Source organism: Leuciscus leuciscus (assembly GCF_965113295.1).
Source record: "Leuciscus leuciscus genome assembly, chromosome: 13".
NCBI classification, from domain to species: domain Eukaryota; kingdom Metazoa; phylum Chordata; class Actinopteri; order Cypriniformes; family Leuciscidae; genus Leuciscus; species Leuciscus leuciscus.
In genome coordinates this window covers 15,631,622-15,650,559 of record NC_138737.1, presented here as the reverse complement: position 1 = coordinate 15,650,559, position 18,938 = coordinate 15,631,622, and the positions used below count along the sequence as shown (strand labels likewise).

The 18,938-nt window shown below is 36.6% G+C and overlaps 1 protein-coding gene across 1 annotated transcript; it reads right to left on the bottom strand.

Annotated features, from left to right (window-relative positions):
- Positions 1-7,969: 7,969 nt before the first annotated feature.
- pdpn (podoplanin) lies at positions 7,970-17,048 on the bottom strand. Its single transcript, XM_082188597.1, has 4 exons — positions 16,785-17,048; positions 10,330-10,689; positions 10,103-10,208; positions 7,970-9,162 (listed from the first exon to the last, which is right to left on the bottom strand). The coding sequence occupies exons 1-4, from the start codon at positions 16,846-16,848 to the stop codon at positions 9,156-9,158; spliced, it is 537 nt and encodes a 178-aa protein (XP_082044723.1). The 5' UTR covers positions 16,849-17,048; the 3' UTR covers positions 7,970-9,155.
- Positions 17,049-18,938: the final 1,890 nt, after the last annotated feature.

The following is an 18,938-nucleotide window of genomic DNA, read 5'->3' as shown; positions in this document are numbered from 1 at the left end:
AAAACGATGCAGCCTATTCAATTTCAGAAACCCAAATTCCTGTAGTTATTACGAGCGACCACTAGAGGCCGCGGTGTCCCAATTTTTTACTGATGTAAGATGCTGCGCTGAAAAAGTAATATCACTGCGTCAATACTCAATCGGATATCTAATGTGTGTGTGTTGTTGTACGTTTACGCATGTGTATGTTTCTGAGTCAACAAGTAGAACCTTGGGTCACATTTTTGTCTAAAGAGGAGTGGGAACCAACCATCTGTGTGCAGTGTAGGCCTAGCCTAGGCCTATATTGTGAAGTCAGGTCTGATATGAGCACATGTTCCATTTGTGGAATGAATGCTATATGCCTACTTTGGTATCTGTGGTCAGCAGGGTTCTGTTCTATTCAACAATAACCTATTATAGAACTGTCACATTACTCTGCATTAATCTTCTCCTACTCAAACTTCATCTGCGGGTTGTCCCACTCTTATTCAATCATTTGCCTTCCACCCTCACACTTTCACCATCATACTGAACATTCTTTTACATTAGAATGTGACTGTGTGAGAGTCAGTCATGCATGTGCCATGCATGTTCCTCTCATGTTAATGGGTGAGATCATGTGTGTGACCTCAACCCTGGATCAGCCACAGATGCTGTTGAGCTAAAGAGAGAGAGAGAGAGAGAGAGAGAGAGAGAGAGAGAGAGAGAGAGAGAGAGAGAGAAAACACCTATCACTTTCACTGTATTTCATTGCTTTTAAGATATTTGCAAGATGTTTTAGTTTAGTTCTTTAACGTTTATGCAGAGTTTTGAAGAGTTAAACTGAAAGATGAATCTATTTAGAGACTGCTCATTTAAATATAATCCAACTCTGTCACCACACACATGCCACACAATGAAAGTACATTTCGTTCAGCATCAAAGAACAGGAAAAAACTCAAAACAATTTCACAAGAGGGAGAATCTGAGAATTGAGTGTTCGCCATCTTCTCACTGTTACCTGTACCTATGAACTCAAAAATGTACCCAAAAGCCCCCAAATCCTCATTATACCCAGCAACCTTTTATAAATACTCGCTAAAGCTATACTGACTTTTGAGGTCAGACCTTCAGTGACCAATTTTTATTATTATTTTTATTTAATTGTTATTTAAGTTTATTTTGCAGAATATAAAATATATACAATAAAAAGCAGTTATACAATTAATACAGTGCTCATTTAAAGCCTCCACCTAAACAAAATGTATAGATAGATAGATAGATAGTCTTTCAAGCATCTTATAACATGCTACCCTTAAATCTTATCATGTATTGACCTCTACAAGTAAGAAATGTAGGAGGATGAAAATCTGAAAATTCATGAGTTAAATGACAACGAACCTGAATTTCCTTTCACTTGAATATATCTTATAAATAAAGATATTAATATAAAAAATATATACTGTATATATATATTAATGTCATAAATAGTACATATGATGTTGAAATAAAAGAGCAGAAGAAATATGACTCTGATTGGGTTGCAATCAAACAAAACATTTCTGGATCAACTTTTTTGGAGAGTAGGAAAAGTGCTCACCCAAACTATTACAATATGAAAGTATAAAAATTAATCTATACAAAAAAGAGTAAAGATTGATAAGCCAGACTCAAAATGTTGTGTAATAAAGCAAGATATTTCTTGAATATGTGAAAGGGCAGCTGAACTCTATCTGCATGTCTGTTATTTCCAGAATAAAATTGCCGTGAGAAAATCTTGTGTGCAGCAATGCAGCACTGATTCCTTTACAAGATAACAACGGCATCCTAGATCAGGACAGTGATTTTAAGATAATTGTGGCACCAAATGAATTGCGAAAATAACAACTCCTTCCAACTGTTCTTTTTGAGATCTTCACAAAACAAGTAATCTTGGTTTTTTTCTATAGTTATCTCCAGATAACTTTAGAAAAATGAACAAATGAACACTGTATATTTGTATATAAATATACAGTATATAAATGCAGTATGGTCTGGTAAACTGCACAAGTGTCTAAAGGCTCTGCTGCCTCATACAAATAGGTTATGCTCACCAAGAACCAAAATTATATTGCACATAATGTCTATGTATTTCATTCATGTATTGAGAATGAAGACATGAACACAGAACAATCTACAGGACACTGTGTGTGGTAGATACAAGTTTGTGCCAACTGACCATTGCCACACACATAGACACACTAAACAATAGTCACTTCTGAGCTGCGATTAGTGTTACATACACAATGCATGTTCCGTCCACATGGCACAAAGAACTGCTTAACAAAAGAGAAGGAGAGAGACTTACATATCACAGAACACCAGATGTGAACTCAACAACAGCCTCCATCCTGACCCACCCAACATACTCACACACATAAATTCAAATGTCAGCCTTGCTCATTACATCAGCTTCTCATGTACTGTTCATTTAGTTGACTTTAACAACACAGAAATACATGGATGTAGAACATGGAAAATCTTTGAATCTGAATTATTACATTTACATACATACAAGTTCAATTTTCACATCCTTTCGAGAAGAAAGGATCAAATAGTTATTGTCTGCATGTGGCTGTGATGTGAAGATAGTGGATTCCTTTAAAGGGCCATGAAACCCCAAAACACATTTCTTGAGATGTGAACAGATATATGTACAGGTTGCACATCACTGAAACTGGAAATTGGTTATGGAAATTTTGCGTTTTCTTGTGCAATTTCGTTCTTCCGGGTTGAAAAGCAAAGTCGAGGCAACGTCACGGAATATACAGATATATATGTGTGACAAACTCAGCTGGACTAAAAACACAGAAGCGATATAGAAGAAAGGACATATCAGCTCTACTTCTTGAGTCCTTCAACATGCACAGTAAGATGTTTCACATGTTCTATCAGTCTGTTGTCGCTAGTGCCATGTTCTGAGCTGTGGTGTGCTGGGGCTCTGGTGTTAAAGCAGGTGATGCTAAACGGATGAATAAACTGCTATAAGACTATACAACTATCTCTCATGTGCAGAGGCGCTATTGACAAGTGGAGAACTTGTAGCAATGACCACACTCACACCCTTATCCACCCAAAACAGCACACATATCCTTTAATAATCTGCTTGTGTCTTAACTGCCACCAAATGCGTTTTTATGAATGTGAATGTATTTATTGCATATATGTTTATATGTGTATGTAAATGTGCCTATATTTGTAAGTCATTGTGTATTTTTAGTCTACGTGTTTGATTGTCCTGTAATTATGAATGGCTACATGTACCCATGTGGATAAATAAAGTATCAGTTAATCAATACACATACACATGTCTTAGCATGACTGCTTCCTAACTTCATATGCCATCATTCAGGCTGTTCAGACCACACAGATTAGTGCATTACCGTGTGTATAATATATATATTTGTGTGTGTGTGGTTATGGTAAATCCTACGTTATGGGAACAAAATGTCCTGGAAATATCTGAAATCCTTGTCCTTGTGTTGACATTTTTTGGTCCCCATGAGGTAAACAGCTTTTAAATCATACAACAACAAAAAACATTTTTTATTTTTTTTTGAGAATGTAAAATTGCTGAAATTTTCTGTGCATCATAAATGTAACACACAAATAGATATTTATAAGAAGAGAATGTTTAAAAAAAAAATCGAATTGATCTGATAACTGAATAAGTCACCTGATTGTGTGAACCTCAGCATATCAGCTGAGTCCAGTCTCTCACTGGTACTGTGTACATACCCTCCCAGGATATATATCACAGCGAGTGGACAGCACTGAGAGTGAGTGTTTCTCAAGACCTGGGGAGTGATCAGAAACACTGTGAGACTTTGCATGTGTGTGTCATAGACTCTTCTCTGTGATACACATACTGATACATTTCAATAGGTTTATTTTTACCATCTTACATGTATTTGTATTTGTGTTAGCAAGATTTCATAGGAATTTCAGAGGGTCTGTGTTGCCTTTTCCACATTTATTCAGTCTAAGCCACTTATAGTTCTGTGATGTCACAGATTTTATTTTTACACTTGTGCGTATCTGCAAAATTGTGTGTATTTGTATCTCAGAGTGTGCACGTCCAGACATTTTTTGTGTGTTTTGGCACTTCACTTTCCTGTGTGTTCATGCAAGTGTACATGAAGGCTGTTGCTGGTCAGGAAGTGCCCTTCTCATTAGGAATGTACAGAAATCATTGTATCACAAACACACTGTTATAGAGCTCAGACAGTGAACAGGACGTCAGAGTGGGTCTCCCACTAAAAGAGTCCATTGTTCATTGCTAGAGAGAGAGTGAGTGGCTGGGCTTCTGCCTAAAACCACATTCAAACGCATACACACACCCACATAAACACACGCAGAAGTGACTGTTGTACGTTACATGATTAGAGGGCTTAAGTTAATGTGGAGAGAATGAGATATTTGTTAAGAATATATTTTATATTATTTATTATTTATATTAGAGTTTCAGTAAATTATCAGGACCAAAATAAGAGGTTACTTAGAAACTTGAATATTGGTAACTCTATTCATTTTTCAAGTTGAGTACTTAGTTCAGTCAATTGAAAAACGTAAGTACACTGAACTTAAACAAAACAGTTTTCTAACAAGCTTGTCGAGACAAATTTGTGGAAACTGATTTCTCAAGCATGTTTTTCTCAAAGTAAATTGTTAATACAAAGACTAAAGAGAGGGACAACAATGGACTGTGCATTTATTTGTATTTTTTAAATCTGGAAAATATATATTCTCATAAATAGAATAATTTTTTGTTCACAATTTTGTTCAAAATATGTACTTCTTACGATAAAATAAATGGCACTTTATTTTTTTATTTTTTTATCTAATCTGTGGTGGACGAAGACATTCAAGCTCATTAAGGTTCTTGGCTCATTTGAGTCGGATATTCACTGACTCAGAGATTCACTCTGACTACAGAGAGCTTTGGCCTGGGCTTCATTATCCAAAAGAATCATAAGTAGATTGTGGAGACCAAGTAAAAAGTCAGACGTGCTTTGGAATCTAGCAAAGTAAAAGCAATGAAAAGGCCAAACATGAAAATACTATGGCAGAGTAAAAATACTTAAAAAATGTCCACTCTTTGAATAAAATTTTCTATATTAAACCTTAAAGGGTTCTGTCAGATGGTTCGTATAGATCATTTTAGGGTTTTCATCATGGGATCATTTTATGAATTTTGTTTTTTAATTGAATAATTTTGTTTTAATTTACAGTTTTTACCAATTGCTTACACACGTTTTCAAAACTAAGTCTCCTTTTTTCAAAACTCTACACACAATTCTCAAAACTGCACACACAAAATGCAAAATGCCTCACATCTCCTTCAAAATGTAACACTGCATTCAAAATGCCATAAACACAAGTCAGAATGAAGCATTTGCATCAAATGGCAAACACTTCTTTCATACAGTAATAGTACATTTTTGGATATACCATGTAAACACTGTTGTTCTAAATCTAAAGCTCTTTGGTCTTTCATAGGTTTATATCTACATTTCAATACAATGTTCTACAGTGAAAGTAATCCGATGTAACAAGTACACTGTAAACACCAATGCAATGTAGAAACAGAAAATATTTATTAGGCCTAACATTATTGTTGTTTACAGTAGCATACAATAAAACCATAAACATATGTACTGTAAACCAAAAGTATATTCTTTAGAATACAGTAAAGAACACAAAAGCAGTGATTGGTTAGTGATCAGTTAAGCAATTAGTGTTTGCACATGTGAGGAGTGTGTGTGTGACCTGGTGAATAAGTGTAGCATTTTGATTGGTTGTGTTTGGAAAAGGAAAGCAAGTCACTTCCTGATAGATTTTTGTGTTTTAGGTAGAGAATTGTGTGTAGTGTTTTGAAAAAAGTGTTTAATGCAATTGAAAACTGAGTCAAAGGCTGAGAAATAGCTTATGTTTTTGGAGATTTGGTATGTAGTTTTGCACTTTGAGTGAGAGGTTTCAAAAATCGTGTGACATGAAAAGATTTTGTGTGTAAGCAATTGGAAAAAAACTGTATTTTAAAATACATTTTAGGAATTAAACAGCTTGTAAACATACTTCATCACTAGAAAATAAATTAACTCGTTAACAATTATGTAATAATAATTTAAGACACGTCTCCTCATATGGACGTTCGCAGATACTGATGCCGGTGTACAGAAGTATTCGTTTTAAGTAAAAAATAAATGTAAAAGGCATTGTTTTATTGTTGTTGCATTGTTGTATGTAATACTTACAGTACCTTATGCCTCTGAAGCAACCTAGTGAATACACCTATCAGTTAGTAGTATCTGTGGAATTAAGAGCTTTTAGAATGTTATAAAACCTATAGAAATTAAACAACTGAACAACAGCCATAATCATCTTCCACCCCAACAAAAGAAGTACGCATCTATGTAGTGGAGTAAAAAGTACGATATTTGTCTTTCAAATGTAGAGAAGTTAAAGTAAAAAGTTTCCAGAAAAAAATAATACTCAAGTACAGATACTCAAAAACAGGTACTTATACAGTACTCAAGTAAATGTACTTTGTTACTGTCCACCTCTTTATAGATAGTATATAGTAACTTTTTTACTGTCCACTTTAAATACTTTTGGGGGGCAGCTGTTTGGGACTCTGTTGTTATTTACCCTACTTAACCAGAGAGGTCACTTAAGAACATATTCATATTTACAATGATGCCTTTATTCATTGACTCTCTATCTCTTCCTCTCTCTGTCAGTCTTTATAATGGATTAGAGAGACAGAGAGGGAATGTGTGGGTGTGTGTTTGTTTGTATGAGAAAAAGAAGTGCATAGGCGTGTATGTGTGTGTGTGCCTATAAACCCAACCCTGTGGGGACCAAATGGAAATTTTTTGGTCCCCATGATGAAACAGCTTTTCTTCTTCTTCTTCATCTTCTTTATTTTTTTTTATTTTTTTTTTGTGTGTTTTTTTTGAAAATGTAACAACGCAGAAAGTTTTCTGTGATGGGTAGGTTTAGGGTTTGTGGCTTGAAAATGTTATTACAGTTCAACTGCTTACACACAAAATCCTTACTTGTCACACAATTTCTGAAACCTGACACTCAAACACCAGAGACACACACCAAATCTGCAAAACCATATACCAATTCTTGGCCTTCGACTCAGTTTTCAATTTCATAAAACACCTTTTGCAAGCCACAACACACAATTCTCTATGTAACACACGAAAATCTAACAGGAAGTATCTTGATTTCCTTTTTCAAAATGCCACACTAATTCATCAGTGCCTTTACTTACTGTAACACCAACCAATCATGGCTTTAGAATAGGCCTATAAATAGACCAAAGGTCAAGTTATAGGTTTTTCGGACTGTGTAATACTGTATTCACAACCACAAACACTTACAGTAAAAAAATAAATAGTTTGGTTTCAATCTTGCTTTCATGTTTACTGTGAATTTTCTTTCAATTACTTTCAATCTTGTACAGAAATGTACATGAAAGAAGAGCTTTAGGTTTTGAATAACTGTGTATGATATATCCAAAATATAATGGCAAAGTTGTTTGCAAAGTATAAGACAAATGTTTGCTTTTGAGATGCGTTTGTGATGTTTTGAATGCAGTGCTTCATGAGGCATTTTGCATTTTGTGTGTGCAATTCTTGGATTTGTGTGTAGTTTTGAAAAAAAGAGGCAAGATTTTGAAAATGTGTGTAAGAAGTTGAAAAAAACTGTAACACGGTATAAAAACCATTACGCCAATGGAATGTCCTAATAATGACAGGAATACCAGTGTGTGTGTGTGAGAGAGAGAGAGAGAGAGAGAGAGAGAGAGAGAGAGAGAGAGAGAGAGAGAGAGAGAGAGAGAGAGAGAGAGAGAGAGAGAGAGAGAGAGGCTGGAATGCTGAGTAAAAGGGGCTGAAAGTAAACACAGACAAACAATGTTATCTGGAATCCACAACAAACACAACATGGCAATACAACATACTTTGGAACTTTTTTATTGAAACTGAACAATAAAAACAAAACAAAACAAAAAAACACCACCCCCAAAATACAAAGACAATCACTTGGTTATAAGTGGATTCTGAGATCAAATGGTAAAATTAGATGTAGTGACGGGATATAAAGAGGAATCTGGCAAAACAAAAAAATATATATCGTTGCAAACAGTTGCAGTGTCTAAAGTCCTTTCTCAATATTGAACATTTATTCTTCATCATTCAGTGCACCTATTACTGATCTCATAAAGCAAAGCCCGTCAGTAAGAAACACAAACCCAACATTGACAAAAAAGAAACGCAAACAACTAAACCATGCAAAATGTCTGTATGCTGTTAAAATGTCATAATCCATGGTGAAAAACATCAGGATTTTAGTTATGCATGCCAATAGCAGCTGCACGCATGAAGCTAAGCTTATTGGAACACATAATAATGATGCGTCCCAGAGGAAGTGATGTCACTTTTGGAATGGGTGACAGTTAAGAACAACACAGTCAAGTCACTCCGTATTAATGCACTTCAAAAGAGTAAATCTCAAGCTCTTATTGTGTGCTGCTCCCCTTAAATATTAATTCAAAAATATTAGTTAATGCCGCTAGACCGGTAAATCACACATCTTGAGCCTATTCTGAGAACAGAATGTGTCCACAGCATCTGCCTATATGTATCATAAACTGTACATAATGCGTCATAGTCCTATTGGACACATCTGTAGAGAGGAAAAAGAGAGAAATTGAGAAAAAAAATGATCCTGGATTGGCTTTTTGATATTTACATACAATACATAGTGGAATAAAAAAAAAACATACAAGCTTTTGCTTGCATGTGCAGTTGTTTGCTATTTTTGTTTATTAGGCCCTTCACAAACTCACAGTTACATTAATATGCATTAAAAAAGATATTGTAACTTCCTGTGGCCTCCCACTGTTAGGGTATAAATTAGGTTTCTCAGGCTAAATAAGGGCCTTGTGGGCGTTGGGGAGGTGTTTTTGTCGGAGGGTTGGGGAGGGCATCTTTTTCAATTGGAAAGGGGGTGGGGCACTCTCCTGCTCCCCTTATAGTCCTGGATGGATGGTGAGAGTGCTGCTTGCATTGTTTAAAACATGAGAACAATAGTTCAGAACTTCCGCAATTTCTTCTTCTTCTCTTCCTGTCGTGCCTTCCTTTTCAGGGGCTGGGAAAGAAAGACGACAAAGCAGTTTAGTACAAATGGCAGCAACAGACACTTATTAAAGCTTTTTTTTATACATGTAACACACAAAGATAAACAAAGATAAATAAATTACAGTACATTAATAGGTTATTGAAAATTTCAATTGCATTTATCAGTTTCATTCATGAGTTTGATTCAGATATACTTGACAGAAATTGTAATAAAAAAAAAAATTGTTTTAAGGACATTTGAATACAATTGGTTATTTTTGGCCCTCTTATTTTATTTTATTTTTTTGGGCAACACCATATTAGTACCACAAATAATATAGCATCAACAGCACTGTATTGCCACTCCATTTCACATTTGCAGTGTGATTTTCTAAGATGGTGAAGAGCGATGCTAACCATAGTAACCACTGTACTTCTGTTTGGCTGGTATAAGATTCCATTATGACATAATTTCCTTGTTAGCCTTGATACGGTTCAGTGGTGTTTTTCTCCAATATTTGCCATTTAGATGAACATTGGTAGAAGACTTTTGGAGTAGCAACATAGTTGTGTTAAGCTGTTATACGTTTATATTTTAAGAGCAACTGTGTTACACTGATTAATCAGGATTATCTATGAAACAGTAAGACAGTTACAGAGATCAAGATGCTGTCTTGTTTTTGAGGCTTTCGTTTCTTTGCAGTCCTAAAACATAGAAATCATTTACTGTCAGCATGCAACATTTCACCTCAGTCATTCATACAGAGAACATGTTCATAAAGCACACAGTATTATCAGTACAACATTGAAACTCATTGTCTTTCATTGTATAAGCAAAAAGCAAAAAGGTCTTGTAAATAATGACAAAATTTTCATCCCTTTAATGATATCAAAAAAAAAGTTATATACATATATATATTAATAATAATAATACAATAAAATCATATAATCATATTAATAAAAGGACTTACGAGTACTGGCCCATTCTTCTGACCACCATGATGATAATGGCAATGACAACAATCACTCCGACCAATGCGCCGATTACGATCCCAACCAACTGTCCCGTGCCCATACCTGGAATAAGGAAGAACACCAGATATCATGTCAGTGACTGCTCATCCTCACTCACACAGATTCTCAATTCAAATTCTCAACTGTAACAATATTTACACTGTATGTCTGTAGCATATCTCACCTTCTTCCCTCTCCATCTCTCCAGCACCTTGAGTTGTTTTTTCAACTTCTCCTGGTTCTGTTATCGACTCGACCTCAGTAGAGGCTTCAGTGGGGGCCACCTCTGCTGGTAGAGCTGTTGATTTTGCTGCTGTTGGGGCTGCGGTTTCTACTGGGATTTCTGACTGTGTAACCTGTGCTTCTGTGGAAACTGATGGCGCTTCTGTTGAGGCAGCTGCTTCTGTAGCCTCAGAAACAGGCACTGGTGTTGAAGCAGCCTCTTGAGGAGCTGATTCTTCTGTTTTGTCAATGACAGTAGTCGTTGCTGATAAAACTGCTGGCTCTGTAGTCACCCCAGCCGATGTTGGTATCACCAGAGTACCTGGTACATAAACAACAAAAAGGTTTTATAAAAATGTTATACTAAGAACCCACCCTTAGATGTTACATTTCAACATAAGGGGGAGCTCTGCATTAGAGAGTTGGATGGAAATGGAGATATTCCAGAGACACTGACAATGTTTGCTGTGTTTTTTGGTTCTCTAGTGCTTGTATCAGATGGGTGAGCCAGAATGTTCTCATGGCTGTTAATAGTGAGAACATTCCGGCCTCTCCATCAGCCCAATAAACACAGACTTACACGTTCACTTAGACGTTACGTACAAAAACATTCTGCCATTCCACCATACAGAAAGTCACGCCCTAACTATTCAGCTCCACACTAATGAGATCACTTCCTTTTTACGTCATACCTTCAACCAGACTAATTGTCTCACTTCCTGGGTTAAGCCGGCAATAACTGCACACAAGGAAATGAAGCACTGGAGAAAAAAACATGGCAAAAATGTTCCTACGAATAAGTTTCCTCAGTGGTTGATCTTAGATCTTTCTGCACCACTCACAATGACTTCAGCAACCATTAGAGACACACAGCAAAAACTGATTTCAGATCTGTGCTGGCGTCGAAGCCAGATGGACTGCATATGGGAGACTTTCTCTCGGCGATCTGTAGGGAACCTCCCTTTATAATAACACCACCTCAGCTGCTGAAATGCACAGTTTAAAATATCAAACTCAGCATGGGTTAAAAAACTCAGCACACATTATCAACTCTGGGTTAATGGCAAATTAATGTTAGGGTTCTTTTGTAACAAAATGTTCATATGAGTTTCAAGAAGCAGATTTATTTTTTACTGATTATTATGTGACTCAGACACTTTCAGCAGTGTGGAATTTAAAGGGTTTATTCACCCAAAGGAAATTGTATCATCATTTACTTATTTAGTCTTTCTTCTGTAAAACCCTAAAGGGGAAATTCTGAAGAATATCCTGGCCTTTATTTTTTAAATGTAAAAATTTTAAGAGAATTTCAAGAAGCACATTATGCAAAATATCTTCTTTTACGTTCCACAGAAGAAAGAAAGACCAACATGAGGGTGTCAATGACAGATGTTTCATTTTAGGGTGAACTTGTTTTAATAACATGTACCCACTCAGTTTGTAATTTTAAACCTACATTTATATAACCTAATTAACTAGACTCCCAAAATAAAGCGTCATAACAATTTAAGACCTCTTACGTGAGAGGAGAACATTATTTAATTGTAAGGTGTAAAAAAATAAAATTAAAATAACTATTCTGCTCCAAAGATCACTGTTGCTTTTCATGGTGCCACAATCAAACAAACCTATCCTGTTAATAGTGGGGTCAGAGATCAGAATGTCATGGGTGTATGTGTGCAGTGTGATTATATTAATATTCTTGTTGACTGCTGCTAACAATCAGCTCATTATGTTTGAGACCCCAACAATTAGTTCTAAGTATGGCTCTCTTCCTCTCCAACCACACACACACTCACATAAATACACATGATGTGATGGGAGGAGCAGAGTATGCAGAAAGAGCCAGCTGTTCTCTCCCTCTCTTTCTCTGAGTTGTACACAGCAGCATGGGCAGAAACTGTAACTGTAATTTATGTAAAAAATAATGTAGGCTACAGTCAACCGCTCATTATCGAGAAATAAACCTCGACATGGTGATCAAGACTTATTTTATCTTAAGCTTCTGCTAAGAAAAATAGTCCACTACAATGCAAAAACAATTGGCATAGAGGCAAGACAAACACTGTAGCGATAATATTACTGAAGTCTCTGAGGGCATTTTTACGAAAATTGACAACTGAGACGCAAGATGGTGGCAGTCACATACGTATTAACCAATCAAAAAGCAAGTCTGCTGTGTGATATGAGAGACTTGAAACCCAGCTAACAATTTTATGTTCCCAGAACGTTCCCAGAGGTTCCCTTAAGGTTAGGGGAATGTTCCGGGAACGTTCCTTTTAAAATAACCTACAGGGAACGTTCCTAGAACATTCTTGTTTGGTTCCCTAAAAAATAACCAACGTTAGGGGAACGTTCTGTGTTTGCTGGGAAGTAGCACCGGTTATTTTTAACGAGCAGGCGCAAACTTCAAGGTACAAGGCTTCTGGTGTCAGACGCTTTAAATTATTTTACCTTTATATATATATATATATATATATATATATATATATATATATATAAAGTTTGTTATGCTGCTTGTGTAACATGTATGATCTGTTCTGGTTGTGTTTTGGTTCTGTTTTCCCTGTTCCTGTTTGCCTGTGTGACTTAGGCTCTGTCCACACGAACACGGGTATTTTCAAAACTGCAGCTTTTTCTATGCGGTTTAGCCGTTCGTCCACACGCAAACGCAGTATCAGGTCACTGAAACCGAACCTTTTTGAAAACTCCAGCCAGGGTGAAAAGTTTCAGAAACTCTGATTGCAGTGTTGTCGTGTAGGTGGTGGAACCGGAGATTTTGGCTTGTGACGTCGGAATACGCGCTGTTATCTCCTTTGCTTGACGTCAGATTGTGCGCCGCTATCTCCTTTGTTTACACGAGGCGAGTCTGTGCAATGGCGGCCGTAGCCAAAATATTGCTGCTAATAACTGTGCTAACAGGGCATGTATATACAGATACATGCACAGTTCTTCCATTATATTGTGGAACAGAGGCGTCAGAATGCAATACTACGCAGGTCACTGCCAATGACAACATGTTGTTAGCCTACCGGAACTGGTATTAACCTTTTTTTCAGGCTTCTAATTGGCCAACGTGGCTTTACGGTTAGGGTTATATTGCTTCATAGCGTGTTTTTGCCTTTTCATGTGGACAGAGATTTTTTTTAAACCGTGCTTGTGTGAATGATATATTTTTTTTTTAAACAGAGGAAAAACTCAGTTTATAAAAATACCCATGTACGTGTGGACTAGGCCTAGTTTCCTAGTGTGTGCCAGTGTGTTCCCTTGATTAATGATTCAGTTCACCTGTCCAATTAATTTAATTCCTCTGTGTATTTAAATCCTGTGTTCATTCAGTTCTTTGCTTGGTGTTGTCTATGATACGTGGTTTTGTTATTTCTCCTTCACAGTGTTTGTGATTAAAGATTGTTATTTGAGCTATCTCCTTCATCGTGCTATATTGATAGCAACCAGACAATTTATTTCCACGGCTTACTACTACGTCTGCATGTTTTACTAATTCCTTCCCTCATTTTAAGTAAATGGAGCACACTATATGCTAATAATTAATTCCGTCGTTTTACTAAATCATAGCCACGTTGTAATAATTTTTCCCTTTTTTTAGTTAAATCAAAATGAGTGAACAAATAAGTTCAATGTGATCAAAATGTTCTTAACCAAAAGAACGAATTCTTAATTTGTAGAATCAAATTCTTAATTGGAGGCCACAATATATTTCTGTCTGCATATCATGTGCGGGGCTCCGAACAAACTGGTATTTGTTGTCATATAAGTTGAATTTTTTTTATAGTAATAATCACACACACAAAAAAAGTGTAGCACTAGTTTTACAGTTTACTGCACTTTACTGTGCAGTGTACTGTTATTCTTCTAGTTATTTACCTATAGCAGCTAGTTAATTAAAAGTCATACATTCACAAGAAATAGCTCACTTCTGCATTGAAAACAACATTGACATTGGTGATGATCCATCCATCCATTCTTCAAACTGTATGTCCTATTTGTGGATGGTGGCAGTAATAAGGAAATATCAGATAGCTGAATGCCGTAATTGACCAATCAGAATCGAGTAATTTCAGAGCACCATGTAATAAAAGAAAGGGAGATTTGAGACTGTGAGAAACAGCAAAGACTAACAGCCTTTCTGCTATACAAACTGCAATGAGTCAAAACCCACTAAAATAGTGCAGGCATGTGTGTGTGTCAGAGAAAAACTACCCATTAAATGATCAAATTCAAATCTATGACCAAGCCTGAAACATTTCCCTGACAAAAAGCATACCATAAAAGGGAAAGACAAGGAAAAGGAGAGACAAATATAGAGAAAAGCAGAGGGAAATAGAGCACAAGAGGCCAGTATTGGGTGTCTTTTGAACAATTAATTGAATTACTCTAAATCCATATAAAAAAAATATCCATCAACAGCTTCAGCGTGTGTGTGTGTGTGTGTGTGTTTTCAGGCTGTGAGGGAGTATGATGCTGGAATGTTTTTTGTACAAGAAGAACGAGTGAAGAACATCTCATGAAAGCAGATTCCCTCCCTCTCACTGATACACATATACACACATTTCATGAGTGGGCAGCAGGGGACAGAGCAAGTGGAAAATCTCTCTTATCACTAGAACAGGACACACACACATGCTTAGGCTCTCACACTCACAATCTCCAGGGAACAACATATCACAGACTAACACACTCATACACATCCTAATCTAAAATATAACAGAAGGTAAGACCTGAGGGACATAAAACTCAATATCTACTCGAGCTCCACAGTTCCCCACAAATCTCAATTCTAATCTAAATACATTTGTGAAGTTTTCCAATATTGATTGTGAGAGCACTGATGAGTTGATTTAGATTATTATTTTTGTATCATTTTTATAGAGTACATTTTAAATGAGCTTTCATTTTTATATTTTCGCTTTTCATTTTAGTTGAAGTTTTAGCAGTGTTGTTATGTGCTTTAGTCATTTTTAATTTCTATACAGCTTTAATCTATTTTTTTTTCTTAATAAATGCACCTCTTTTGAGAAATGTATTCATATTATGAAGTTGTATGACAGTGACTTGAATGTATTTTGAGTCGTATGGAGCTAAAGATGAATTCAAAACAAATTCATTGAAAATCTGACTGCACTCTGAAGTTAAATGTGAGTTTGATTGAGCTCCGTGAATATAGGGCTGTGGTTGCATTCAGAGACCCTGAGAGAGTTTCAGGGTTCATGTAGCTAAATTAACACCCAGTACACCCAATACCTCGATGTGCTGCTCTCACGTGTCAGTTTACCATTACTCTATTCATAACACACTCACACAACACATAACAGACAGAGTGTGCCATCTGAAAAGTTAAAAAGTTCATAGAACAACACAAATTTTATGTTATTCCAAAAGAACTGTATATAATGCTGTATATTAAACAGTGTAGCCTAGAGTAGAAACTTTTAGCTGTCTGATGACGCCCCGCTTTTAGAACAGGGAGTGGCACCACCAGACTGGGAGAATGGGAAAAATGGGAGACGAATGGCAGCAGGAAAAAAGAACGAGAGAGGCAGAAGGAAGTCTGGAGAGGAAGATTGTGCACTGGTGACGCTCCTCTGATTGCAGGGAGTGAAGTTTTCCCAAGTTTGAATCTTGCTGAGTATTTTAATGTGATGTTTAGAGGGCTGTAACCGACCCTGAGCAGTGAGTCAGAGGCGCTGCAGTTTAAAAATAACACACATGCCCCACCAACCCACCTCTGAGAGGGGTGAAAGCTTGATACCCCGCCAAAGATGGTTACAAGCGAAGGGGGGTGAGAAGAGGGAGAGAAAGACGTACAAAATAAGCACATATGGGGCGTCTCTCTCTCTCTTTCTCTCAGGCCTGCACTGCTCTTAGATGTAACCAGCCTGTGTACGAAATGCTCAAATGCTTCCCTTAAATATAGAGTCGGCTCTATTAATACACATGTGTAACCCTGTCCAGATTGAGAGAAACAGGGAGAAACGAAGCAATAAATCAGTGCTGACTAACTCAAAACTGGCATATAATGGTGTAGCAATCATTGCACCATTACATCATTTTCCCATCACAAGGTCCAAATGAGAGGAACACTGTATCAGCACATACTTAGATGTCTGGATAATGTTTATCATGAACAGAAGGCACTGAAACACACATCAAACAAATATAATTTAGTGGAGATACTGTGTGTAATCAAACAAAACTGAATTAAATGAATGAAAGTTGTGGTCACTAGAAACAGATGAGGAGAACGGGCAGAGTGTGTGAAAGAAAGACTATGTGTGTGTGTGTGTGTGTGTGTGTGTGTGTGTGTGTGTGTGTGTGTGTGTGTGTGTGTGTGTGTGTGTGTGTGTGTGTGTGTGTGTGTGTGTGTGTGTGTGTGTGTGTGTGTGTATGTTGACTTACTTGCTTGGATAAAGGTACAGAAAGGCCCTGCCAGGGCGACCAGCAACAGCAGTACGATCCTCATCTTGGTCACTGTTGGTCACTATCCTCCAACTGAAACTTTAACAAACTAAGAGGCTCCTGAAGGCACACAGCAGGCTCTGGATGAAATGCTGGCTCACACACAGAAGTGTGGCTTAAAGTTGGTTTGAATGGAAAGGGGCGGTGAGGTCTGGAGTAGCAGTCTGGACAGAGGCACTGAGAGCCAGAGTGAGAGAGAGAGTAAATGTGCTTTAGTGTGTCTTCAGAGGGTGAGGGGGTTGGGCAATGGCGTTAGGTGGTCCTGCCTCCATGCCTTCAAGTAAGTCTCTGTCTGTCAGTCTTGCTCTCTCTCTCTCTCTCTCTCTCTACTTGACTATCACTTTCTCAAGATAGACTTTTACAAATTTTCATTATAAACCTGAAAAGAGCTCAAAGAAAAAAGATCTTTTCTGTTTTATATTACTTTTACCGTTGCTTTTATTTTTTTTAAATAGCCTATTCCCAAAAATCAGTCTAATGGAACCATGTAATCTTATGAGAATGAAAATGGGTCTGTGAGAGGCAGTTTTAGCAATGGTTTACATGTTGTATCCACCTTATTTTGCAAAACAGAAGTAAGCTGTTCTGTGAATACGCAAGACTTCCGATTCATTAGCTGGTAAATAACTAAGAATAACAAAGTAGAGTAAACGGTAAAACTTTTTGCATTACAAACCAGTGTGGTCGCACCGGTTCTTAAATCAATAAAGGTAGGCCTATAGCCTACATAACATTGAAAATATGGCTTTTCTAAAAAAAAAAACAATAATAATAATAAATACAATGGACAAAAAAAAAACGAGAAAATGATATGTGACTTAATAGCCTACAGTAGCCTACACCCTATTGTGTGTAGGCTATGTCTGTCCAGACTGTCCCTCATGACCACGCTGTGTCAAGTAATTGCGTCAAATTAAATATGGCGTCTATCTTGACAATTAAATTATGGTAATTTGGTGAATTTAGGATGTCATTATGGACTGATGGCTTATATTACGCCTGAAAATAAGGGCTGACTACTGCCACGAGTTCTCAGCAAAATCCTCCAGCACGTCAGATTATGATTCCGAGGAATTGGCACAGAATTATTTTCAACCGTTAAACGTTTGAAATGCCCTGTGAGGTACTGTTTGTTTGGTGGTGTGAATGCGCCCATTTTATGCTGACATCTAGTGGCTAGTTAGTGTAATTACTTTAGCACAATGTTCCTTCTGTCTATAACAGCAGCCAAATCATCTCTCACATATCAACAAGACCACACAGAAAATGCACATTTCTTAAAGACTGAGGGCAGTTATGCATTTTATTAACAGCACACAAAATTTGTGGCGGGTCATTCGTGTTATGTCTATATAGCTGGAGCCTAAAATTTTGGATAAAAATTTGACTAAAAATGGAAATAATAGATGAGTTTCCTTTACCACAATATCACAATAAAGTGAACATGGGTGGATTTCAAATAGTTTTTTGGTCAAAATGTGTCAAACAAAACAAAAAGTTCCTACACTGTAAAAAATCCATTTTGTATGACAAATTCAGTTTTTAAAGTTTATTCAACTATTTAACATGAAAAAAGTTGAGAAAAGTTGAGATAACTCAAACACGTAAGTTGAGAAAACTAAAAAATGTCCTGCAGCTGGTGGCCTTAAACTTTTAAGTTTTCTCAACTTTTTTTTTTTTTACAGTGTAGCCTCAATTTGACATTCCATCCTAATCTTTTGTCATTTCCATTTAACTAAAAAAAGCATATTCCTTAATGAAATGAAGTGACATAATTTTGGTGGGAAAATGTATTCTGTGTCAGTGTTTTTCTCTCTGAAGCATTCCATTGTGTTACATACAGAAACTGGTATGGTAATATCAACATTTTGACTCATGTAAGTAAACTCTTAATCTGTCTTAGAAAGTTCAAAATGGTGCTGCAAACAGGAATGAGCATTTGAAAGACATTGTTTGAAGATATTTCAAATGGCTATAGTTTAATACAATACCACCTTTTGTTAGTGCCAGTACTTTAAGAATGACAGCATTCTAATAAGAGCCGTATTTCTTAATTTGCGTTGATGTTTGACAGCAGGAGTCAGGATGTGATTT